The sequence below is a fragment of the Convolutriloba macropyga genome, chromosome 15 (assembly GCF_964194025.1).
Source record: "Convolutriloba macropyga chromosome 15, txConMacr16.3, whole genome shotgun sequence".
Taxonomy (NCBI): Eukaryota; Metazoa; Xenacoelomorpha; order Acoela; family Convolutidae; genus Convolutriloba; species Convolutriloba macropyga.
In genome coordinates this window covers 40,138,637-40,165,941 of record NC_134482.1, presented here as the reverse complement: position 1 = coordinate 40,165,941, position 27,305 = coordinate 40,138,637, and the positions used below count along the sequence as shown (strand labels likewise).

At 35.8% G+C, this 27,305-nt stretch overlaps 2 protein-coding genes across 3 annotated transcripts in view; one reads left to right on the top strand and one right to left on the bottom strand.

The window, feature by feature from the left end:
• LOC142354270 (uncharacterized) overlaps positions 1-27,305 on the bottom strand; it is a 576,654-nt gene that overhangs the window by 154,377 nt on the left and 394,972 nt on the right. The window contains exon 1 of one of the 2 annotated variants that reach the window (XM_075406532.1): positions 23,547-23,556. The exons of the other annotated variant lie outside the window; for it this stretch is intronic. The gene's annotated coding sequence lies outside the window, so the exon portion shown is untranslated. Of the gene's footprint in view, positions 1-23,546; positions 23,557-27,305 lie in introns of those variants that run through there. 2 annotated transcript variants of the gene reach the window in all.
• Positions 12,045-26,809, top strand: LOC142354274 (N(6)-adenosine-methyltransferase catalytic subunit METTL3-like). Its single transcript, XM_075406540.1, has 4 exons — positions 12,045-12,966; positions 17,363-17,503; positions 25,426-25,623; positions 26,328-26,809. Exons 1-4 carry the CDS (start codon positions 12,195-12,197, stop codon positions 26,684-26,686), a joined length of 1,470 nt encoding a protein of 489 aa, XP_075262655.1. The 5' UTR covers positions 12,045-12,194; the 3' UTR covers positions 26,687-26,809.

The window sequence follows — 27,305 nt, the reverse complement described above, 5'->3', positions numbered from 1 at the left end:
AGCAACCACAAAACAAATTGCAGCGCACAAGCATGCAATAAGTTTGTTTTTCAAAATCTTTTTGCACGCATGTGCAAAACCCGAGTACAGAACTAGTTTAAAGAAAAGACAAGCGATCTCAAACATTGAGGCTACTGCACATGCTACGGAGTTAAGCGACACACACAGAAATGAGCACTTGGAGCGAAGAGTTGCATTATACGTGAACTACTAGACGATGAAAAATATTTCGCATAGACAGTGATGGCACGGATAATGATAATTACAAAAACATAAAAATCGAAATCAAAAACACCAAGACAAGTCTTTTTTAGACTCAAGAAGTGCAGTATTTTTTAATAACAGGAAATGCGGCACAGCAGGTATAAGAACATACATACGAAGAAACATACTTTAAAGGTAACATGGACTCTGGATTCTGGATTAAAATATTGCACGAACGATGCAGTGGAAACTGCGAGAGAACTGTTTGCTTCATCAATTCTAGGTAAAATTGTCTGCACCAGCAAAAATTCTCTGGTTGTGAAAAAATTCTGGCAGTCACAAAACTTTTAAACAAAATGGACGGAGAACACCTCATAATCTCTAAGAAAAAGTCGGAACTGAATTGAAACACTTATTCAAAACTGGACACACTTCAAAACATAAAAACTGTTTGCAAGAATACTTCATCTCCTCAATCATAATCACAATCATGCAACGTCCATTAAACTAACATTGGATTCATAAGATTAAAAGCAAAGCAATTCACAAAAATAAATATCAGATGAGAGTGTAATATCCGTGCACTGTGTACGGTTACGGGTTGGGTTGGGGATTTTTCTAAAGCACTTTAAAACCTCGGGGTTACTAATGAAAATCTTCTAAGTCTAAGACTTTAAATATTTATGAAGCTGTAAATATTAAAGCTGTTCAATATAGAGTTAGACTTATTGGTCGAAAATACAATAAGTTTCAAAAGATTACAAGGTTTAAAGCTAATAAGAGAAAGGCAGCTCAATTATATGAGATTTAGTTTTGAATATGGTTTTTGGTTTCGGTCCTATCGATGATTGATTAATCTTAGGTTATTTTTGCCCATTTTCTTTAATCTCTTTGGGATTTTCTCAAAGTTATTTTCTACAGCACGGGTCTCTGTTAGTTAAACTAACAGATAGCAGGTGTACCTTCCTGACGAATCCCGTCAAGAACAAAACTCCTTGACGTCTCCCGTCAAGATGACATTCTGTGATGATTCCCATCATTATTTATGATGCTTTCTTTATATTGCTAAAATCCGGTTTACTCTTAGTAACCATCTCTTTTTGTTCTCCCATTTATTGTGAAAATTTCGAATTGTGCACTATATATTTTATGAGCATGTCATACACTAAGTTTTATGGTTTACTACACTGCCTCACTCTTAGAAAATGAGAGTGTTCCACTCACTCACCAGCAAGAGTTTCAAAGGTCCATTTTCGAGTTCATATATTCCTCTGCTTTTTCAATCCCGTGCTTGTCATAAATATTACGGGCCTCCTCATCTTCCATAATTTTCTTTGCCTAAAAAATAATTTTCAACAGGTCCTCCCGACCACCCTTGTCCAGATGACAGAACATTGCCAACGTTTTGAAATGTTTCTGGATAGTACTGGTTGTGGCCCCCTGTGGCAAGAATTGAAGCTCATAAAAGTTCGGAGGTCGACTGAAAGGTATCTGCGCGTTGATCGCCTCCAGCCTCCTCTGGATGACCCTCGTTGAGGTCTGTTCTGTTCTTACCCTGGTCCTTAGTTTTCTGATATCTATCTGGGCATTCTACAACTCCCCAGCTAAAAACTCCCGCTCATCCACCAGAGCGATACATACTCTTGTCTTTGTTTCGGCTACATCCGTAACCTCCGCCAACTCTTTCTTCATTATTTCCACCTGCCTCCTGCAGGACTCCAACTGATTCCCAGCGTATTCCAGCAGTCGTTTAGTCTCAAGCAATTGATCGCTTAACCTTTGACTTTCAAGTTTTAACTGCCGGAGCTCCTCTTCGAGCCGAGCCCCGACAGTTCCCAGCATTTCGCTGTTTTCAATCTTCTTCTGCTGTTCCTCGATTCTCTGATGCATCCCATTTAACTCTATAACACTAATTGCGGCTCTATCCACTATATTGGGTGGTTGCAGCTGCGTCAATGGCACCACGTATCTTTTATTTGTGGTTACTCCAACAATCCGATACACTTGATGCCTGACTATCGACCTGACCTCGAACAACTCGGGTAGATAGTAGCAATAATCGCCAATTTTTGGTTCTGTCATTCCTATATATCCTACATTTAAATTAATCTAATGTGTCGATCTCAATTTCTGTCATATCTGATACGGATTTAGCCTTTTTTGGTTTTATAACTACAATGTCTGTATTACCATCACACAGTTCAACTGTTCTTTTTCTTGTCAATTTTTGTTCCTTAGTACGTGGTTTCAGATGATGAAAATAACCTAGTTCCCCCATTGGGTTAATGAGTTGCAGAGCAATCACAAGATTGTTGCCACTGCGTAGCATATCGATTGAAAAAAACACACGTACCAAACAAAATATGATTTTTAATCCAATAAAAATAGTCATCAAACTGATGGTGATTTCCCTGCCCACATGCCAGACTTGTTTCACTTCACTACCCAGGTATTCAAAAATCAGCAATTCATGCCACTGGTGATTGTACTTCCAGTCCGTGTTGAAAAACTCTAGAGACTCATGCTCATATAATCCTCCTTGTCTCAGGACAACTTCTCTTCCTTCAATCGTTTTTCTCAAATGCCTTAATCTTTGGGCTCTCTTGCTGAGTTCAGGGTCTTTGTCATTGAAAATCCCTTCCTTTGCTTCCATCGCGGAGGTTGACGAATTGACGTTAACTCTGTAATTAGGCATATCATTGGGCTTATCAATCAGTTGTATTCGTCTGCCATATGTTATCCATGACCCATTCTGCAGTTCAAGAGCGTTCAGGTACTTGGGGTTGCAATTAATTAGTGTGAAATTTCTATAGAATACTATAGAAAAAGGGTCCAATTATCTAATTCCTGACCTGTTGTCAGAAGACACCCTAATTTGTACTTCCTCGGTACAAAACTGGTTTTCTACAACATATACGATAACTTTAGCGCACCTATGGACATAAAGTATACCTCCCGCTCTTTCTGCGTGTGTACCCAGAGCTTTTTGTTGATTTAGGAAAATTTGATGTGAGTTTCCGTTAATTGGTGTCGTTAAAATCATAGCTCTGTGCAGTGCTTCCATGTGACCATTTAATAACTCTATTTGTTTCAGATTTTCAAACATGCCTCGAAAATCCCACACAAAAATTTGGTCGAGTTTTATGTCCCTGAGATCTGTCTCAGATATATCTGTTGGTGAAAAATTTTGTTCCGCGGCCGTCAAGGTTTCCTTTATGCAAAACAAATTTCGGTGGTTTGTTTCAAAAAGCTGAAAATTGTCTATCTGTTTTGTCCTGTTTTTCAACTAAACAACTAAATTTCCTTTTCTGTCCAATGTGCTCGTCAATTACTTTTTTTTCCCAGCCCGGACTATTTTTGCTGTAATCGAGTCTGAAAATTTAATTATCGTTAAAATATTTGGTTTTTTTTCTTGGTCGAAAAAATAATGTACTGAATCTATTTCAAATGTGTCTCCTTGATATAACAAGGTCTGCTCCTGTTTCAGAAGGTCTTTAAAAAATAACCATGTTCTTTCATTTGCTTCTCTAGTTTCAATGAACGAAGTTCCCATGAAAATTTCAGCACTTATCATGATATTACCTTTCTGTGTTTCACCTTTTGGATTGCTCCACTCCACGGGGTAGAAATAATTCACTCCGTTCTCATCTCCGCTTTTCAGGAATGATTTTGATACCTTCTGAACAAATACTGCGTCGGTTCTGTCATTATTCATCTCATTAAGGACTTCTTTAGGAGCATTGAATTCAAAGTAACCAAGACCCGGTAACCGCGCTTTGTGTCCCTGCCATAGGTTTAGGCAGACTGATTCTTTTATTGGGTAAAACGTTGGATTTATTTGTGATTTTTCGTTTAAGTAGGTTGCGTCGTCATACCAACCTTGTTTTTCAGCACAGTTACCGTATATGCAGCCCTGTACATGCAGTATTTTAATTTACTCCTGCTGCTCTTGGCGTAGATGAGTCCTCTTTTATTTACCTGCTCCTCATTTATGTGAGACCTTTCGCATTTTGTCCGTTCCGTCATGGCAAAGTTTTGCGTCTGCAGAATGTTCTCAAAATCATACCCCACAATCTCCAAGGATTGTGAAAAACCTACTATGCTAACCAATTGAAGAAGTTTCCAGTTCAGCTGCGTGTTCCAATGTGGGTTCCATGGCCTCTGCATGTTGTCGTATCACTTTTTTAAAAAATACATTATTATCAAATTTTTCATCTGAATCCTGAAAAAAAATAGTCTTTGAGTTTCCGTGGTCTTGTTATTCACGACGTACTTCTTGTTTGATATTGTCGTTCGGTAACACTTTGCGAAGTAGAAGCCGTGCTTCTATTTGAAAATTCTTCGCCTTCACTCCTTTCGGATGTTGTCACCAAGCTATCCCGCTTCTGCTGTGTAGCTATTTTAGGCGCAGGTATCTTTGTGCTTCTGCTTTTGTTGTTGGTGTTAGTATTTACTGATTCTCTTGTACTCCCACCCATTGGTGTTCAAACAATTCCTCCTTGACTCTCTCATTGTGAGCTTCAGTGTTATGGTTAATTTGACTATTATTCTCTTCAGGATTCCTTTCTTTTCTTCCTGTGTCATTCAATTTAGGAGTGACTACCTCATTTTCCACAAAATCATTGTCCTCCGTAAGGTCATTTTGGGATATTCTCGGTTCACTCTTTGCCTTCTGAGGTTCTTTTTTATCAGTGGTAGCACTTCTACTGTTAAAACGTTTGAGTCGACCGTAGTGGACCTTTGGTTGTTTTTTCGTTTTCACATCCTCAATAACAAAGTTTAGATCGTTGATTATTTCACGTAATACTTGCGGTCCAATGTAAAAGGATTTAAATTTCTTTGTCTGGTCAGTTTTCATTGTGGGGTTGAACGCCATTACTAAATCACCTACTTCATATTGTGGTCCAAATTTGCTACGGTCATAGTAGGTTTTTTGTCTTTCTTGCTCCACATCCATGCTTTCCCGAACCAGTTCATGGCACGTCTGTAGTTCGTCTTTCAAGTAACCAACGTAATCACTCAAGGTTGGGTAGATTTTGGTTTGTATTGTTTGATACATGCAATCGGTCGGTAGAGCGCATGATCGACCAAAAAGGAGGTAAAAGGGGCTGTAATTGGTAACAGAGTGAAATGATGATCTGTACGCCATAATTACTAGCGGAAGATAGTCGCTCCAGGTGTTGTGATGTTCACCCACATATTTTGCAAGGATCTCTTCGATTGTGCGATTGGTGCGCTCTATCATTGCGTTTCCTTGAGGATGATAAGCTGTTTTTGATGGAAATTTGCCAGACAACCAAACCTTAGAACCCATACGTTTACAAAAGCCTTAGCTACCGTTGAAGCTTCTTGGTTGCTCATAGGAATTGCTTCATACCATTTTGTAAACTGATCTCCAATTAAGAGAATGCATTTGTTTCCATTTGGCTCAGGTAAATGTCCCATAATGTCCAAAGCGACTTGCCAAAACGGATGACTTGGTTTCCACGTTGTCAGGCTGTGTATGTGTTTCTGGTGTGGAGACTTCTTTTGACAGCATTCTTCGCAAGAACTTACCCACTCGTTAACATTTTTTTTCATCCCGGGCCAGTAGAATCGTTCTCGATCCCGATCAAATGTCTTGGCCATACCAAAGTGTCCGCAATGTTCATGAAGGAAAGGTAGAATTTCTTTTATAAGTGATCTCTGAATGACTATTTGTGTTAAAATGTTAAATTCGTCAATACGTTTCTGTCTCTTGATTAGATCATTTTAAAATTGTAAGTTTCTGAAATCAGTCCAAAGTTTCCACACGGCTCTAGAGGCTCCTGTCATGTTTTTTTTGAGGGTGTCTCCCGTTCTCAATCCAGTTTCTTAGCATAATGAGGTCGGCTGCATTTTTCTGATGTTCAACTAGTTGTTCAACAGATTTCCTTAGTCCAATTGACCAGATGTTTTTGTCTTCCGTATTTAATTGGTTCACTTGATCGCAGTTTTTGACTTGCTCTTCTGTCTGTGGAACTCTTGACAGACAGTCTGCGTGAGGGATTTTTTCCCGCTTCGTGTTTGATTTCAAAATCAAACTGTTCGAGCTAATCTATCCATCTGGCCAATAATCCGTCTGGTTCCTTAAAACTATATAACCACGTGAGGGCCCCATGGTCGGTAACAATTAATAACTTTTGTCCCAAAAGATAATTTCTGAAGTGTTGAGTGAAATAAACTATTGCAAAAAGTTTTCGTTTTGTCGCAGAATAGTTTCGTTGACTTTTGCTGAGCGTTTTGCTTGCGGATGCAATAACTCTTTCACCACATTGTTGTCTTTGGGAAATAATTGCGCCAATGCCAAACAGAGAAGCGTCGGTGGTTAACGTATAGGGATCCGTGTCATTCGGATAACCCAATATTGGTGCTTTCTGTAATGCTTGTTTTAGTTGTTCAACTGCTGATTTACACTCTTTGCTCCAAGAAAAACGTTCTTTTTTGTTTAATAGCTTATAAAGCGGCTCTGCTATTTTTCCAAAATCTTGTATGAATCTTCTGTAAAAACCAACTAGTCCTAATATTGCCCTCAACTCTTTTATTGTTCGTGGACTTTTCATTTTATTGACTGCTGCAACTTTCTCCGGATCCACTTCTACGCCTTGATTTGATACTTGATAAAATGTGTCCCCGGAAATGAATTTTTTCCTGAAAAAATCTACATTTTAAGCCTATTATTTTCAATCAAGCGTCTTTAAGTTGTCCAAGTACGAGATCTAGACAGTTGAGATGCTCCTCAAAGGATCTACCGAAGATGATTATGTCATCCAGGTATACTAAAGCCACTTCATAAGAGAGTCCCGCCATGATCAGTTCCATTGAGTTTTGGAAAGCTCCTGTCTCTGACGCCAAACCCATGGGTAGTCTCTTCCACTTGTAGAGTCCCATTGGAGTTACAAAAAGCTGTCACGTTCTGCCACTCTTCATCCAGCGCCATTTGGAAATATCCCGATGTCAAATCAATATTGGAAAAGTAACAATTTCCGTCTAGAGAGTCAATAATGTCATTTAGTCTTGGTAGCGGCCAACTGGTTTTCTCGATTCGTTTGTTCAAGCCTCGGTAATCTACAACTAGTCTGTAGCTGCCATCTTTCTTTTTCAACAATATTGATGGTGCTGCCCAATATGAATGGGTTGGTTCAGTTAGTTTTGCATCTTCTAGATCTTCGACAATTTTTTTCATTGCTTTTATTTTATCAAAAATCATACTGCAATAACTTCTTCTGAATGGCTGTGCATGTTTGTTGAGTCTAATTTGGTGTTTAATTTTATCACAATATCCTAAGTCTTTCGAGTTTTGGGAGAAAACTTGTTGATGTCTCATGAACAATTCCTGTACTTTCTTTTTCTGCTGCTTATGTAGATTAGAACATTCCAAATTTACGTGTTTTCCAATTTGAAAAGTTTCCAATGTTTTTTGGGCTTATTTTGGTTTGTGAAAATTCCATTCACAACTAAGTTCTGTTTGTTTTCACAATGAGTTCCTACTTTAGTGCTTTTATACACGGTCACTGGTGCGTCCGTTAGAATTAAGACTCTTATCAAACTAGAACCATCTCTCATTGATATCATACAGGCGGCTTAAAGCAAACCAGTTTTTAGTTCGAAATCTTCAATAGCTTCAACTAATCCTTCCACTCCCGGAATTTCTTCCCCCTTTTCATCAGCTAATCTAAATCTCATTAGACTTTCGTTTTTACGCTGAATATAAGTATTTTGTCCCGCAACTGCAAAAACCTGAACACCTTGCGTTTTCTCTGTGGTAAGCAGTATTGAAATTTTAAAGTGACTGCTATATAGTTTCTCTTCGTGTAAGTTCAATACACATTTGTTGGTTTTCAGGAAATCAATTCCCAGCAGACATTCTATACCTTCGTCTGCCGTTATCACAAATTCATATTCAACCTCCGGTAGTCTTGGTTGCAACTGTATCAACAGCGTTACTCTTCCTATTATTTTGACAGCTGAGTTATTGGCTGTTAAAACTCGTTTTGTGTACGTTTGCACAATTCCTGGTTTGCCCTGTTTTTCGTATGTGGACCAGCTCAAAAGCGATATACTACCTCCACTGTCTATTAATCCAACGCATTTGTTCCCATGAAGTATGATTTCTGCGTTTAGATATTAAACAAACTCGAACAACTCTACGTTAAACAAACTCTAATGACATTACAGTTCTCGGTGGTTTTCTTTTCAAAAGGGCAGTTTCTTTTCAAGTGTTGAGAAATTCGACATAGAAAACAATTTCGACAATTCCTCGAAATGTGCCCTTCTTGTCTACAGGCTCTGCAATTGAAACCCTGACGGTTCTCTCGCTGTTGTGACGGCCTCCACTAAATCCTTCGTTTCATCTCGTCTATTTACCACAACTTTTGGTGTTTGCTCTTCCTCTTCTATTCTTGTTACAACTTCTAGATGCAAAGCTTGTTCCAAAACTGTTTCAATTTTAATATCTTTGTCGCCTATTTGCTTTCTGAGCTTTATTTGCCAACTGATCTAGATCTCCCAGAAAATCCATCAGTTTTTCTCCTGGTTGCTGTACGCGGCGAGCTAGCCGTCCCGGGAAAACGACCATCAACGACTTTAACGCATTCATCACAATTTTCTCTTGTAGCTTGCGGTAGAGTGCGATAGAACTCTATGGCAGGTATTTGTAGCCTAAGTGCAAAGTAATGCGGCCGTTCATCAACTTCGCGGGCCGGATCTCCTTCAGTTCATTTCCACTTTTGTAGTTCCGCTAATAGCTCAAAATGCGTCCGGTAGCATTCCAAGTCGTTTGAACCGGTTAACGCTTCCGGTAATAGCATTCTAGAGGTCGAGCCCGTTGCCTTTTTTTGTTCCCCTACTTGTATCGTATCCCCTAACGCTTATTTCAATATTGTGTTTTCTTTTTTACTTATTTTTTTTTTCTTAATTTTTAACAAAATTTTAATTTTCAGTCTTATAGATGACTGTCCCACCTAAATTTTCTTTATTATTTTAATATGATACTAGCTGAATTCCGATTTTTCCCGTTTTATTGATGTTTATAATACATATATTTCTTCTAATTACGTCAAGGATGATATTAGGTGATTTAAATTTCTTTTACTTTCTCCTGCTTAATGTTACCTGATCAACATTTTTTTGCTTTTTTGTTTTTTTAATTAATGGTAGTTTCAGAAAAAGTCAACATATAACTTTCAGGGCACAAAACCACGCAACTGCTTTAATTGATTTTACAACGCAAATATCCTGCAGTTTTTTTTCGATTGCTATGCCGCTTGTTATCTACAAGTCCATTTTGCAACTAAGATCGAATGAGGAAAAATTTTTTCCTAGACTAACAAGACTAACGCAGTGGCAATCAGTTTCGATTACCAACGAAAACATCTAGAGAAAACTCTTTATTTGTACTCACTTGGTATGATGCGGTTTTTCCACATAAGCAATTTTCTCTATTCAGCAACGAGTAAAAGTTAGCCCCACGCGAGTAAATTCTCACTTGCGATTGATTCCGTTGTGACTTCTGCAACTGAATTCCACAAACTTTCGTGGAAATTGGTGGAACTGGTGATTTGTTATCACAAATCTTGTATTTTCTCGAGATTAATTCGATTCTCGGGTTCTCCGGACTAAAGTGCTTTTTATTCGCGTCTTCTTACCGACAATTTTGTTAAAGTTTTTCAAAATATTAACTTTTTTTAAAATCTCTGTCGCCAGTGAAAAATCCGTGCACTGTGTAGGGTTACGGTTTGGGTTGGGGATTTTTCTAAAGCACTTTAAAACCTCGGGGTTACTGATGAAAATTTTCTAAGTCTAAGACTTTAATAAATTATGAAGCTGTAAATTTTAGAGCTGTTCAAAATAGAGTTAGACTTATTGGTAGAAAATACAATAAGTTTCAAAAGATTACAAGATGTAAAGCTATTAAGAGAAAGGCAGCTCAATTATATGAGGTTTAGTTTTGAGTATAGTCTTTGGTTTCGGTCCTATCAATGGTTGATTAATCTTAGGTTATTTTTACTCATTTTCTTTAATCTCTTTGGGATTTTCTCAAAGCTATTTTCTACCGCACGGGTCCCTGTTAGTTAAATTAACAGATAACAGGTGTACCTGCCTGACAAATCCCGTAAAGAACAAACATTCCTTGACTTCTCCCGTCAAGATGACATTCCGTGACGATTCCCATCATTATTTATGATGCTTTCTTTATATTGTTAAAATTCGGTGTACTCTTAGTAACCATCACTTTTTGTTCTCCCATTTATTGTGAAAATTTCGAATTGTGCGTTCACTATGTATTTTATGAGCATGTCATACATTAGGTTCTATGGTTTACTACACCAGAAATATCAGACTTATTGGAAAATGTTGGACAAGACATTAAACCTGACAAAGCGGAACTGGAAACGTGGTTTAGTTTAACCAATTTGAAATACACATACTGCAGTCTTTTACATATGGATGCAAGCCAACATTGTAAATTTAACAATGTCGGAGTTAAAACAGCTGGCACTTACATATTCCTGACAGAATTCTACGCACTCACAAATATAACCGAAGAATCTCCAAAAATAAGTAAAAGAGAATTTTAGGTCCTACTAACACAGATTGTTACTTAGATGATATCCTAATCCTTTCGACCAGTTCGATAGAAAAACATATAAACCATTTAGATAGTTGCCAATAACGCTTAGACGATAAAAATCCATATCGTTTAGCTTTAAATGAAAGTCTTTCAATTTAGCTTTAAAAATATAAACTCAAAAAAAATTTAATGGTTGTGACATAAAATCTCAAAGACAAGATTAACTCCCTTAGAAGTTAAAAGAAAGCAATTTCATTTTGATTAGCCCCAACCACTCAAATCATTTCTGGGTCCAACTAATCATTTAATAAAATTTGTCCAAGACATAGCAAAACGCTGTGCAGCATTGCGATAACTGCTATAAAAAGGGACAAAATTTACTTGGACAGACAGCAAACTTTAAAGAACAATTCAAACAAATGGAAATGTTAGAAAATATCAACGGAGACATTTAATTCAAGAAAAAGTTAAAAACGAGGATTCTATGCGACGGATCAAATGAGGGGTTACGTGCATAGTAAGAACAATTTCATGAAGGATGTAGCTTTTGAATCAGGAATCCTCAAAAATTGTAAAAGGAAAAATAGCATTCATAACCAGAGATACAATGACAGAGTAAAAACTCATTTTCAGGAAATGGAAACAAAATTCCCGGGAATTTCAAAAATTGCGGACTAAGAATTATATTAATTGGTGTATTGAATGTAATTGAAATGTTGTAAATGTTAATCTAACTGTAACTATTTTCAGACTCTCGTTATTTTAACACATTTCCTGGAATCAGTTGAATATAGTCAGTGACAAGTGTGTATTCTTTGTATCATTTTATTCGATTAAGAATCAATTTTAAGTAAACCTGATGATGAATGCTAAGTTCGAAAAAGTTATTTTTTGAATCAGATTGATTTATAATTGATGAATCGTTTTGCTCTAATTGAAGGGTGTTTGAGGGCAGCTAATAGAGGCAGCAATAAGTTCAACGGATTGTGCATCAAAATAATGTCTCAGCTTTTAAAAATGTTTTGTCTCTTTGTTTTCTATATTTTTGAGACTGCAAATCTACAAAGCTATTGCGGCTATATATCTGGCAATGTGTCTGCTATGTTTTTCTAATACTTCTTGATCAAAAGTTAAGTTCTCAGGTCACTTAAGACACTGTTTACTGGTTTACTTCAGAATGTCCAATGAGAGCTGGCGTTCGCTTTGCGATCTCAGGAAGCAAACCAGAGAACGACTGATCTCTTTCAAAAACACCAAAAAACACTTAAGCGAGACTTTCAAAGTGCTGGTCCAAGTATTCCCGGATGAGCTGAATGGTGTGAGTGTCAGATCGGCGGAAGATATTCAGCTGCCTTCGATAACTGCATATCCGCTTGAGTTAGAACATGAATTGGACCTCATGCGCCTCTTGCTAAAAGACGAGCTTAAATTTCCACTAACTCTAGCTGAAATTACCAAACTATTGAAGGAAACTGTTGGTGTTGACATATCAAATCTCCACAACAAAGTGCGATCAACTTTAGAAAAGCTAGATAATCAAAAACTAATCCGCTTCTGTTTGGACACAAACATGATTACGTTTGTCAATTTCTTTACATTGCGAGACGTTTATCAGTACAAGGAAGAAAATTTAGAAGATACAGGACCTGTAAGCGAGTTTTCGGTCAGTAACAGAAAGCGAGCTTTAACTGATGTCTTTCCGGACATTCCTACGAAGGTGCCTAGAAAAGACTATGTGGATTATTGGAAAGACAAAGCTCAGGAGCTCATTGCATACAAAAGTTTTAAAGAAAGACAGCACTATGAAACGGCCAGACAAATACATGATTTGATTTCGACACCGACGGCAAAGGAAATGATGAAACTGGAAAAGTTTAAATGTCAAGAACAACGAATTATTGAGTTCTGTACTCATTTAACGTTATTTGAATGCAAACGGAAGCAGCGATTTGCATTCATGACTTCTAAAAGCCCTCCAAAGAATACATTCTGTAAGAAACTACACTACCGACCTGTTAACAATGCATCAACTGAAAGAAAGTTGGGCGACTGTTCGTTTCTGAACACATGTTTCCACATGGAAACGTGTAAGTACATTCACTATGAGCTGGATCTGAACGAGCGATGTATGAAGGAGTTCGTGGAGCAAGATGCAAAGAATGTTATTCGGAGTAGGTTCATTGGATTGGTCTTTCCCATTATAGCCCCCTTCAGATTAATGGTCATTTAACGTATACCCGCTCAAGAAATTATAGCCACCATTATGGTATAATTACCAAGATGGGGGGGGGTATGTGTTATTTGAAAGACCATTTGAATTGATTCTTTTTTCAATTTTTTGAGATACCCGCAGAAGATCTATGAGTTCTATTTTTATTGTTAATTGCTCTCAAACGAAGTTTGTAGCAATTATATTGGACCTGTTGGTCTTTGTTATGCCTTTTTTTGCGCATGACCAATTTTTCGTCTAACCCATTTACTTTTCATCAAAAACAGGATAAACAGGTAGCGCCCAGAGGTCATTACGTTCTCTTAGAGCCTTTCAGCTCACTAGTCTGAAAGTATGCGATTCACAGAAATTGTTTGAGACTTATACTTAAGGTGTGATGGACGGTTCTTGGAAGTTGACCGCACACCCCCACCCACAACCACCCCCGGTGCAACCCCCCACCCCCCACTGCTGTGCTCACTTCACATCTCTTTTATTAAGCTAAAGCTAGCCTCACTAAACCGTATCTAGCTACTGACGAAGACAACCGCTCGCCGGTCGGTTTACAGCAATTCGCTCCGACGTTAGTCGGTTATGTTTATTAATATTATTAGCACTTTCACAGAAGTGTGAGACATCTCCCTTTCTTATAAAATTTAAGGTCATTAATTAAGTTAACTCGGTGATGGCCCTCCAGAGTTTTTTTGACCCCCAGTTACAAATTATATGTTGTTATATAGCATGGTACAATGTAAGAAAATGGCACGTGCGCCTGGGGGTCATAAACAGCACGTTACAATGTAAGAAAATAGCACGTGCGCCTGGGGATCTACTTTAGAAAAGCTAGATAATCAAAAACTAATCCGCTTCTGTTAGGACTTAAACATGATTACGTTTGTCAATTTTTTTTTTCATTGTGAGACGTTTATCAGTACAAGGAAGAAAATTTAGAAGATACAGGACCTGTAAGCGAGTTTTCGGTCAGTAACAGAAAGCGAGCTTTAACTGATGTCTTTTGGACATTCCTACGAAGGTGCATAGAAAAGACTATGTGGATTATTAATTCGAAGGTGCCTAGAAAAGACTATGTATACCCCCTCAAGAAATTATAGCCACCATTATGGTATAATTACCAAGATGGGGGGGTATGTGTTATTTGAAAGACCATTTGAATTGATTCTTTTTTCAATTTTTTGAGATACCCGCAGAAGATCTATGAGTTCTATTTTTATTGTTAATTGCTCTCAAACGAAGTTTGTAGCAATTATATTGGACCTGTTGGTCTTTGTTATGCCTTTTTTTGCGCATGACCAATTTTTCGTCTAACCCATTTACTTTTCATCAAAAACAGGATAAACAGGTAGCGCCCAGAGGTCATTACGTTCTCTTAGAGTCTTTCAGCTCACTAGTCTGAAAGTATGCGATTCACAGAAATTGTTTGAGACTTATACTTAAGGTGTGATGGACGGTTCTTGGAAGTTGACCGCACACCCCCACCCACAACCACCCCCGGTGCAACCCCCCACCCCCCACTGCTGTGCTCACTTCACATCTCTTTTATTAAGCTAAAGCTAACCTCACTAAACCGTATCTAGCTACTGACGAAGACAACCGCTCGCCGGTCGGTTTACAGCAATTCGCTCCGACGTTAGTCGGTTATGTTTATTAATATTATTAGCACTTTCACAGAAGTGTGAGACATCTCCCTTTCTTATAAAATTTAAGGTCATTAATTAAGTTAACTCGGTGATGCGCGACAGCAGTCGCATAAGCAGATGATTTCCTGTGTCTGATTCTCTGAAATAATCGTAAAACTAATTCCATAGGATTTTGCGCAGAATTGTTAATCCATTTCGTAACTTTTCTGCTGGAAGTTCTAAACTCCTAAGTCCTTTTTTTGAGGGCATGCAAAAAATTGAACGCGTAAGTGACGATCAGAATGAGCGTACTCTTCACTGGGTTTAATTTAACCGAGATTCAGAGTTCATTTGACAGGTTTCTTTTAATTTGATTAAAAAATTGTCGGAACGGTAAATGTGGCTGCACGGCAAATTACTATGCACTGTAGGAATGTTATGCAAGATTTTCGGCAGATTCAATCTTTGGCAGATTTTTCATATTGCTGGAGTGAATTCGAGTTGAACTTTCATCGTAGGCGCTTGATTTAAACCAATAATTTGACATTTCTTTAACTCCATCTGTATATCGAATAGAAGTCAATTTGAGCTTGATAGCAGTCAAGCAAATGTTAAGAGGAGAAAAGTTTCAAAATAACAAATAGGCAAACTGTGGGATGAAAAACAACATTTGGCAGATCATATATGAATATAATAACAGGGGCCCTAATATGGATCCCTGTGTGACTCTCGAAGTAACAGCTGATAACTCTGAACAAGAATCTTGTAATTTAACGAACTGTCGTCTTCGTTAGGTAACTTTCCAAGAGTTGTACACCTACCCCAGTTTTTGGTTGATTGAAGTGAAATAAACCCTGGTCTATCTTAAAAAAAACGAAATTCCAGTGATTTATTTTAATGGCTTCAAAAGTATCACTAAGCTAACAAATAAGTTCTAGGATAACGGAACGCCGTCCTCTGAAAGCAAATGTTGCAGTGTTAGCTTAATTTTTGACGAGTGAGGATAAATTCTGTTTGCCCCCCCCGTTACAATTTATATGTTCTTATATAGTACAAAGCACGTAACTATGGAACATAATAGCACGTGCGCCTGGGGGCGTAAAAGATAAGCCCACTAAGCTTTGGAAAACAGAATAGATCTCAGAACTCATACATTTCTAGCGCTATCTGATACCATCCTACTGTGCTATTGCCTTAGTATATGTCGACATAGTGCATCGAGCAATCAGACTACCCCACGCGGCAGGAAGTATAAACCATCACAAAAAAGCGGTAAAAATGTAGAAGCAAATAATTTGAAATCAGCTTTTCTAACAACTTATGTAACGATATGATGCATAGTATAGTAACTGGACGATTGTTTTCGATTTCAACTTTTGATCCCTTCTTTAAAAAAAATGGACTTGCAGCTCCTTTTTTCACTTCGTTGTGAAAATTGAATGACGTCTAGTCTTTTGGAACAGTTTGTTAATGGAATTAGTTAACTCAGCTTTGCATTTCATGAGATTTTTTTCCGGGACATGGTTCGAGGCACGATGGTTCGTCATTTATGGGCTTTAAGAAGACCAGATATGCAACAATTTAGCTGCTACTGTTATTCTACTTAGTCTTATCCATGAATTTTAACACTACTTCATCAAAAAATGAAAAGTTCCTAGATTGAAGGAATTATAGGGAATTTTTATTTAAACAAAAATACTGGAATTGTAGATGCATTGCCCGGATAATAAGAAAGCTGATGGAATGGAGAGATGTTGAGATCTTTAGCGATACAAAGAATTGGTATCTTGAGCTACAAGTTGATGAAAGCTTTGAACCTCATTTAAAGACTTGTATCAAAAACAAGCTCCACAGAGAATATTTTGAATGCTTTGAGTGAAATGTAGTTATTCGCTGCTAATCCTCTGCAACAGTGGGATGGTTTCAGATAGCGCTAGAAATGTATGAGTTCTGAGATCCATTCTGTTTTCCAAAACTTAGTGGGCTTTTACGCCCCCAGGCGCACGTGCTATTATGTTGCATAGTTACGTGCTTTGTACTATATAAGAACATATAATTTGTAACGGGGGGGGGGGGGGGGGCAAAACAGAATAGATCCGAGTTTTGTTTTGTATGTAGCACTACTACAATACCAACAAAGGTTAGATTGTTACAATCGGAACGTATGGTTCCCAGATTTCATCAGCAAACTCGAAAGGCTGCAAAGGACAGCAACTAACTGGTTTATTAAAGAAATCCTGAAGCAACATTGAAAACTGCTATCTTGCACTTGAGCAAAGAAGTGCAAGATCTATTGCTAGTAATAACAGGCTATAATTAAATCCCTAATTTTTCAGAACCACATGACAATATTCGGAAAAAGAGCCATTGTAATCGATGATAGAACATAATCGTCTACTGCTTTACCTAAATCAGAGTAGTAAAATGTTTTAAAATGCTCTCGATCAAAGTTTGAAGCTCTTATTGTCATCGTTTGTCTTTTCTGCTAAATTTTTGCTTGACCATCTTTACTTTTCGGGTGAATTCTGCGTTCTTGATATTTTGCATGATATAGATTGTTCTCTCCTTCAGAATTTTAAACAGTTGAGCTCAATTGGCGGAAGTTTACTACTAAAAGTCAATTTAAAAGTGCGTTGAATTTGGTTTCTTTTATTCTCAACGGATCATTTGTCGGCAATGTTTCGCTGAGTGAGTGAGTCACTGTTTCTTCCTTATTTTCAGGTGTTCCTGAGAAGTCTATTGTGATCTATCCCCCGCAGTGGATTCAGTGTGACGTCAGATCATTTGACATGACATGTCTTGGCAAGTTCTCTGTCATCATGGCCGACCCTCCTTGGGATATTCACATGGAACTTCCCTATGGTAAGAAGCGAACAATAAAAACATAAAAGTTGCAATCTCCAAAAAGAAAACGATTTTGGAGAAGGTTTTAAAGAGAAATTTTCTCGATTAAAGTTTCGTATATAAGAAGTCGAAATAATTTTTGTCATAAGATAATAAAAAGATCATAAGATAATCAAGTTTGATCACACCAGCTCGCCATGGTCAATTTTATTTACAATTGGAATAGAACAGCTAACAGAGCTGGTTGACAACTGGAATGGCTACATTTAAAATGCAGGGGTTGATTCGAATGCCTTCGTTTTTGAAGTTTTTGGCTTTGAGTGGCTGCTTGCATGCAACTGGTAGATATGTATCAAGAATTGAATGTTTTCTTGAACAAGGTTAAAACAATTGACCTATAATTGTAAAACAAGTGAGATACATGTTTTCAATTTTACATAAATGATAAAAGGCGTTTTGTTTCTTTGGAAGTGATTGGTAATCAAACTGCCTCTCTGAAGCTGTCTGTTAGCTTCTATCTGTTGCCAGGAAAAAGTTAATTAAAAAGCTTATCTGATGCGTAAAGTATCTGTTCACAATTATCAAGCATCATTTATTCATAGCCGCACAGCGATAGCTGGGGCTATTATTGGCCTTCTCTTGGTTTTTTACGACTCGAAGAGGAGTATTGATTTTCTCTCGGTTTTTTTACAGGAAGTAGATTTGTTCACGCGGCATTTTGACCTATAAGCTGTCTTGGTGAACAAATTTTCGCTAAGCGAGAGAAGTTTTTTGATCATGCGCTTCGTTTAGTGAATGACTTTTTGACTTTGAAAAGTAGTTTTTGACTGAATGGCACATATAGATAACCGTTTTTAACCGTTTTTTGGACTAAGTGGCCCAATTTTTTTTGCTTTCAATTTGGTTTCTTATAGAAATAAAGTTTATTTGATACTATATTGAAATGTCAATCTCGGAAATTGATTCCACAGTGTTTTGCAGAGCCTGAAAATGCGTTTCAAGTTGAAAATTGGCACATATTTCTTGATTTTTTAGTTAATTCTTGGCTTTTTTTCTATTAATTTCTTTATTTTTGGATCTTTTAACCGTCTTTTTGTCAAAAATCAGTTAATATGCAACTTCTATTGGATAATTCATATACTCAACGCCTCTTTCTACCTCGATGTAATTTTGTTTTAAAAAAAAATTTACATATGCTAATCCGATTTTGGTAGTTTTTTTCCGATTTTCGTCAGTTTTTTTGTTTGTCTTTTTGTTGTAATTGCTATAAATAGTCTTTTTGTGCAACATGAGGTACTTAAATTTCGTTTCAATAAGAATTCAATCATTTTTTGGCGTTAGGTTTTTGAAAAACAGTTAAAACTTTTTCATAAATGCAGTCTTATAAGTTTTTTTGACCATTTTTTTTGCAAAATGTTTCAATTTTTCGTATTTTTGAATTCTGCTTTTTCCTATTTTTTGTTCTCTTCAGGAGAATAGATCTTTGTATCGCATGAATAGTTATCTTTTATATGTCTTGAATGCTGAACAATCGTTTTTCTTGAATTTTTTATTCATTTTTAACTTTCAAAAATCAAGAATGTGTTTTGTTACGGTGTTCCTTACACTGTACCCATATTCTTCACATTCTAGTTAGTATCATTCTATCTTTGTCCTGGCAACTTTATTTTTTTCGGAATATTGATTTTTTCAGTTGTTAAGAATGAATGATTTCAGCTTTTTCTTAGATTTTCGTCATTTCTTTGGTTTGCATTTGATTATTCAACATAAGGCAGTACTGAGAGTTTGATAGCAAGCCTTTTCCACAATTTCCACTTAAGACTATTTACTGCAACTTTCTCCCCGCCTTAGTATTAATTTAAACGATTTTCTGCCTTTGAATATTCTTCTGCTGCTTATTTCTTTTCTATGATCAATATAGTTTTTGAATTAGTTTGAAATCATGTTGTCTAGCATATGTACAACAGGGAACAAGTGTGTGTTGTTTTTTGTCTTAATTGCAGAGATTAGAAGTGTAATTATAGGTGTCTTCTGATTCTTAAATTTGAGCTTTCTGTTTTGAAAAGATTTAACTTAGTTTCTAAAATTATTATCTGCCTTTTGCTTTCGCGAACTTTTTCAGATTAGAATCATGAATTATTTGAGGGCAGTTGATAACCTTGTCAGCTTTTTCAGTCTATCACTTTTTCAACCTTTAATTATTTCTGTTTTTTAACGTTACCAAACGTTTTCAATGATATTAAATTTTGCTGCATTTTATTTCTCTTGGTGACAGTGGTTTAAGTTTCACAAATTTTTAGAGCCGACCTGGAGAGGTAGTGATTTAATGGTTCAATACAAAAGGTAGTGGCTTCCGCTGAAATTACGGTTTTGTTAGTGAAGTTTTGACCCTTCGAGTCGCTTCCGGAATTCTTCCGGTTATGTTTTTTATTTCGTCGTCATGATTTTTGTTACGACCATATGACGTCACAGCCACTTTTTGTTCATTCGTTTATGCAATTTCAACTGAAGTGCATGTGTGACGTCATTTTTCGCTCTTAGTGGAGTTTTTTTGTTCATTCGCGTGATTAAATTTTTGGTCACACTCGACTTACCTCACTCTCAAAAATGACTTCCTCACTTTGAAATTGACTTTTATTTACGTTAATTCAAAGAGATAAGGTCAAATGGGTGTGTGTCACTGTAAATGAAGGTTATTTCAGATCAGATAATAGAGGCAGCAATAACTTAAACAGATTTTTAATCAAAATATAACAGATCAGCCTTCAATGAAAAGACGAGTTTTTTTGGTCTGTCTTATTTATTGTTTTTTAGACTGCCGATCTACGAATCTATTGCGGCTATTTTCTGGCAATCTGCCAGCTATGTTTTATTAAATGTTAACCTTAATACTACAATTTTGGTTGATCACTCTAGTTTTTTCAAGATCAAAATAAGATTTAAACACTCTTATTTATAAAAGAACTATTTTCAGAAAGTTTACTGTTCGAGGTTAAAACCGGAGGGAGCAACTTGTTGTTCTAACACTAACTTTAGTGTGGAGAGGAACTATATACTCAACTGGATTTTTTGTTCAGTCAAATTTCGCCGATCGAAATTTCCATCGTACAGGATTGTCAGTGGTATCATTAGAAAGGTTGCGAAGCGTAGAATTTCAAATCCAAAAGATTTTTTGAATTTGAATTTTGCTTTTTCCCCGAAGAGCTACAAAGGTTTAACGAAATGTGAACGTGGGCCTAACTTCCGTTATTTTGTTCACACTTCTTGTAATTTTTGCTAAAATTTTTATCAATTTTTGCTAAAATAGGATAAAATTGTTAACGATAGTCTCATTGGTTTTACGTTTGATAATGGAAGAGAGTTGATGAATAGTCTGAACCAACTGTTTTGGCAAATATTTCAGCTAAATTTTTGAACATTCAGCATTTCTTTTCATAAAAAATGGCATCAAATATGCAGAATTGTTCTACTTTGTCCAGTTTTTTTACCGGTGGCACATTGAATCTGTTCACAAAATTTTCCTTTATTCAGATTTGGGCTGATTTTACCGCCGATTCCAAAGAATATTCACTGGAAAAAAGATTTTTGAAGTCTTTCGCTAAATTAAACCGATATTTAAAATGTGTAGTTCTTTTAAGATTTTCGTTTGCCAAAAAAATACTATTACGCTTTTTTTTTAAAACAGGTTTCAAACAGTCGTGCAGCAATATTAAGGCCAGTTTTGGTCTCACTGTTGATTTTTGCAAAAAAAATGATACTCGTTGTATTTTGGGTCTGTCTGTTTTAAATTATTTTTTTGCATTTTTATCGCAATAAAAAAATTATTTTTCAATTTAAAATTTAAGTTCAAAAAATGTATTATTGTGTTCCAATATAGTCCAATGAACAATATTCTGTTTTATGAGTAAGCTCTTGGTTTTTTCATGGCTTCGACAAATATACTTAATTCTTGATTTTTGCCAGCATTTGATATTCTTTTTGTGTACTGAGTCTAATTAATCAGATAGCTAATTTACTATCGAAGGAGCTCTTGAAGAAACTAATGATTTTAGTTGATTCATTGGTTTTTGGGTAATATAACTCAATAAGTGTCCAAAATGCATCATTTAGTTTTGATATAAGACTTTTTGGTCAAATTACCTATTTCGGTAACCTCGTGATCTTTGTTGTAATGAAGAAGCAGACAGAGCAGAACCTGTTTTGGTCTGGTTGTTGAATTTTTTATTGTTCAAAAAATAATCGAATTCTAATTAATTGACTTGCCAATTTTTTTGAAATATTTCTGCCTTTTCTTTGTTAGTTGAAGACTAGAATAATTTCAAATCAACAGGTTTCTCTTGAAGAAACTAATGATTTTAGTTGATTCATTGGTTTTTGGGTAATATAACTCAATAAGTGTCCAAAATGCATCATTTAGTTTTGATATAAGACTTTTTAGTCAAATTACCTATTTCGGTAACCTTCGTGATCTTTGTTGTAATGAAGAAGCAGACAGAGCAGGACCTGTTTTGGTCTAGTTGTTGAATTTTTTATTGTTCAAAAAATAATCGAATTCTAATTAATTGACTTGCCAATTTTATTGAAATATTTCTGCCTTTTCTTTGTTAGTTGAAGACTAGAATAATTTCAAATCAACAGGTTTCTCTTGAAGAAACTAATGATTTTAGTTGATTCATTGGTTTTTGGGTAATATAACTCAATAAGTGTCCAAAATGCATCATTTAGTTTTGATATAAGACTTTTTGGTCAAATTACCTATTTCGGTAACCTTCGTGTAATGAAGAAGCAGACAGAGCAGGACCTGTTTTGGTCTAGTTGTTGAACAAAAAATAATCGAATTCTAATTAATTGACTTGCCAATTTTTTTGAAACTTTTTTGCCTTTTCTTTGTTAGTTGAAGACTAGAATAATTTCAAATCAAACCTCAATTATTGACATTTCAAATTTCCGTGCAAAGGAAGTCCCATGAACATACTTAATATTTTCAGCGAACAGCATATGATTTTTTGGCATTAACACTTTTTGCATAAAATTTCGTAAAATTGTTCGTGAGTTCTGCCGGTACTCAGTTTTAATGTAAGTTCTTTTGACTTAGTCTCAGTAATGACATGCATAATTGGTTTCCTAAACAGTAAAAACTTATTTTACCGTTTTAAGTTGAAAGGTTAAGGTTATGCCGTTAACAATTTTAATAAAATATTTTAAAAATACGGTAATTTGAGATATGCAAATTTCAATCTTAATTCTGCCACTGTTTTTTACTAAAATAATGGTTTTTTATCGTTGATTCTACGAGTTTTTATAATTTCTTTTATTGACCAATTCCAGTTTTTGACGTTCTATTTTGCTCTCTTGTCCGATCATCACATTACTGTCAAATTAGTGGCACATTAAGCATATTATTTTAAGGGCGTTGAAATAAGGCGGAATTGGTTTTTTCAATATTTGTAGTAAATATATTTTGATCTTATGCGCTTGTACACCGTTTCTTCCCAAATTTCAGTTGATTTTTCCCATATTTGCTGTTTTTATAGTAATATAACTTTCTGAATGATGACAGCTCTGATTTGGTATGAAGGCATAAATGAATCCAATGAATGGTTTCAGTTGACAACTAATTGATTTCATTGCTTTGAGTTTAATTGTTTTCAAAAAGCGTAAACGTATTTTCTAATTTTGCCCTTTTTCTGTCTTCTTGTTAATAATTCTCAAAAAGACAGGTCCCACATTTTGACGTTTTCAATCAGTTAAAGAAACAAGTAGCAAGACATTAGGTTTTGGTCGTAAGTTTTGAGCGTTGTTTTTACTTGATTTTGTTGTTTGTCTTATCTCATACTCTCCTTATTGTCGAATATAATTGGCCATCTAATCAGTTGTTGTTTCATTTTATAGTGGTCAGAGCTTAAAGCGGTTTTTTGAATTTATCAATTGTTTTACACCAATTATTTTTGATACAACAGTTTTTGATATCCCAATTATTTTCGAAGTGATTTTTTGAAAATTACAAAATTTGTTACAAATTTTTATGAATAGCATGTTTTCGGGAAGCTACTGAAAAGCTATTTAATAAGGTCTGCGATAGCGAGCTATTTTTGGTCATCTGTTTTTTAACAGTAAAGGGCTGGAATTGTTTTATTGGGGTACTTTCTGATAAATATCTTCAAGTTTTCATGATTTTGCAAGTCAAATTTTAGTAGTGATTTTGGTCATGTCGAAGCAGGAAAGGGAGTGAAAAGGCGAGTGCTCTTGGGCGTGAATTGTTTTGACTCTAGTTATAATTCACGTGCGGCAGTTTGATTTGTTTTTTTTAAACAATTGTTATGACTTTTTTCATCGTTTTTTCTCAGTGCTTTTCCAAATAAGTTTCTGGTGCTAATTTTCAGTTTAGTTAATGAAGATTTGTTAAATTGTAGTGCATGCTTGTCGGCCACGTTTTTATTTTGTCCTCAAGATTTTTTTTCACTCATGCAATTTTGACAGAATTCACGTTTAGTGGAGCACGTTTTTACAATCCAAAGGATTTGGATTGTATTTGTGTGCTGTCTTTTTTTTTAAAGATCTGTTCACCTTTTTTGGCTTTTTCACTTCAGTGAGAAGTCAAATTAGAGTGGTGATTTTAGTCACGCTGAATTAGTAAAGGTAACGAGAATTATTAAGTTTGAGGCGTGATTTTTTTCAAGACTGCCTTTAAAATGGAGTCAGAAACTGGTGATTAAACAAATTTTTGGTTTTTAAGAGGGAGTTTTCACGAGCGTCAACCTGACTTCTGTTTTCAGAGTTTCTTTTCCTTGTGTGCTTTTAGTATGATATATGTTTTCTAATTGCGCCTAGTTGCCATTGCTAGAATTCATCAAAGGGCGGCTGAAACTTTTTGTGACCTGGACACTTTTTTGTCAAAAGTATAAAAGGTTTTTTGAGTTTGCCCCTTTTCAATTTTTTTTATCACTTAGTATCATCAAAGACAGGTCTTTTTGGTTGATAATGAAGCCCAAACGTTTTTGTTTTACTTTGTATTTTTTGTTGTCTTATCGTTTATTCTCATTAAGGACAGACCTCACAGTTTGCTAATGAGGGTTATTTTAGTCGATTAAATTGTTTTTGATCAAAGTTGATGCCTTCTTTAACTTTGACACTAATTGTTTTCAAGCAACTATATACAATTTTTGAATTTTGCGAGTTTTTGTCTTCAACTTTATTATCTTATATCTAAGTCTCTTTATTGACCGGTTATTGACCCGTTTTTAAAAACTGTTAGTGATATTCTAAGTTTTGCAAGAATTAATTGAACTTCTTGCTGTTTTATCGTTTAACCTCATTAATGACAGGTTTCATCGGTTGATAATGAGAAACAACATGCTTGTTTTTTTTTGTTCTTGTGGTCATATTGCTTAATCTCAATGGGGTCAAAACTAATGTTCTCACTGGACATCTAATGCGTCGTAATTATTTGTCAGGTCAAAGCTTAATCAATTCTTTTGATTGTAATTCAGGATTTGTCACACGTGACTTGTCTCACTCTCAAAAATGACTTCTCATTTTCAAAATGACTTCTTTTTACTTTAAATCAACTGAGTGTAGGTCATTCTAATTTAAGGTTATTTGAAGGTAGCTAATAGAAGCAGCAATAAAAGCGGCATATTGGAAATATATCTCAGCAATTATAAAAGGCAGAGCTTTTTTTGGTTCTGTTTTCTGGCAAGCTGCATGCTATGTTTTGAGAATATCGGAACTGTTGAGAATATAAACGGTGCTTAAATCAATACTACTAATAACTTTGGTTATACAGATGTTCGGTATTGATATGACTGTACGTGGTGGTATTGATTAGTTGAGTCATTGGACAGTTTTCTTCATATGCATCTCGACCTCCTGCCTTGTTGCAGCCCATTAATACCATAGTTCGTCAAAAATCAGCAATCTAATATACGCATTATTTACAGGTACGATGTCAGACAAAGAGATGATAGGATTACCGATTCCAGAGTTACAAGAGGAGGGATTCATCTTCCTGTGGGTGACTGGCAGGGCCATGGAAATTGGGCGGGAATGTTTGAAACAGTGGGGCTACAGCAGATGTGAGGACTTGATCTGGGTCAAAATCAACCAATTGGGCAAATTGATCAGAACCGGACGGACAGGTAGGTTATTTTTCTGAAAAGTTTTGATTAGTTTATAAATATCCAAACACCATTCACCCTTCACGTCATGAATTTACATGTCCTCATCGACTTCGATGAATCTAATACTTAGAGACTAGAATAGGCTTTAATAGAACTCTATTAATGAGCTCTGGCTTCGACCGTTTATGAAGACAAAGAGTGACTAAATTTGTTGGTCTGACCACAAATTGGTTATTGCTTTGTAAAAGAAAGCAGGAACAAAATAGTATTTAAAGACCTGGTTTTGTTTGAGGGCTATTAATAATCAATTGTATTTGATATTTTTTGACGTCTCCATCAATTGTAATTGGATAGTCTACTTCCTAATAGGGTATGCGGACCATTATCAGTGCTGCAAAAACGATCATTAGTTTGTTCTTTCGTGTCAATGAAAACAAAGTTTGTTCGCGGGAGAAAAATACAACAGTGAATTAAATTAAATTGATGTATACAACTTATGACAGGAGAAAATATCGAGGTATTTTGTTTTAAGTATTTTTTAACGTTATTGGTTATATACTGAATTGACTTGTTTATTTGCTATCGAGTGACGTTTGAAGCAATTATAGTAACCGCGTTGGTTGTTTTTTTATGCAAAATTCGAGAGCAATTCTTCTGACAGTAGTTGGCAATTTTTCAAAAAAGGAGACAGTTTCATGAACTTATGTTGCGTTATGCTTTAGGACACTGGATAAACCATGGCAAAGAGCACTGTCTGGTCGGAATCAAAGGAAACCCAGTGTCTAGAAAAGCGAATACCAGATGTCTGGACACAGACGTCCTCATATCAGAAGTGAGGGAGACCTCACACAAACCAGATGAAATCTACGGAGTCTTGGAACGTCTCAGTCCTGGAACCAGAAAGCTGGAGTTATTCGGAAGAATGCATAACACCAGACCAAACTGGATAACTTTGGGTAATCAGACAGACGGTGTGCGGCTTTTAGATCCAAAAGTTATCAGAGATTTCAGACGAAAATATCCAGACGGTAACGCGTTGAAGCCAAGGAAATATACCGTTTCCCAAAGTTCTCAAGATTGAAACTACTCATTCCGAGATATTTCTCGGGTTGCATTGATCATAAAACTTAAAAAACTTAATGATTGTAGATATACTTGGTTGGACAAAAATAATCCATATTGGAATTTAATGTTTAGTCTTTCAGTTTTCCTCAAAAGAATGGATTACATCTTCAAGTTCTTTCAGCCATTAGAACAGAAAGATTTCAACAGATTTTTGGAATATTTCCTTTAAGAGTTGTTATGGTTTGCTCTACTTTCATTTTCTGAGGTCATTTGGTCAAATTGATTTCTTTTTTGCTATCAAATGAGTGAATATGCGTCAATACGTTTTTGCGGCCCGGTTTGTAAAATTGCATTTATTGAAGCACTGGTTGTGGGCTATGTTAACTAGCTTTTAAAATTGAAGAAACATCAAAAATCCGGTGTAATTAGAAAAGTTCGTGAAACGAGTATTTTGTTTAACAGATTTGTGATCTTCATTTGTCCCAATTAATGCAGTAAAAATGCAGGCACAATTTAAATTGCTTTTGATAAATAGCGCGTTTTTAATGAGACACCGGTTGAATAATTTCCTTTAATGCAATCAATTAGCATTCGGGACACTGATAGTTAAAAGATGCATTTTTTCGTCTTTTGGC

Bases quoted from the DNA above. Each gene is read 5' to 3' on its own strand.
- LOC142354274 (XM_075406540.1), top strand. From the start codon at position 12,195: ATGCGCCTCTTGCTAAAAGACGAGCTTAAATTTCCACTAACTCTAGCT. The intron at 12,967-17,362 runs GTAGGTTCATTG...CCTTATTTTCAG, and splicing joins TGCAAAGAATGTTATTCGGA to GTGTTCCTGAGAAGTCTATT. The intron at 25,624-26,327 runs GTAGGTTATTTT...GTTATGCTTTAG, and splicing joins GATCAGAACCGGACGGACAG to GACACTGGATAAACCATGGC.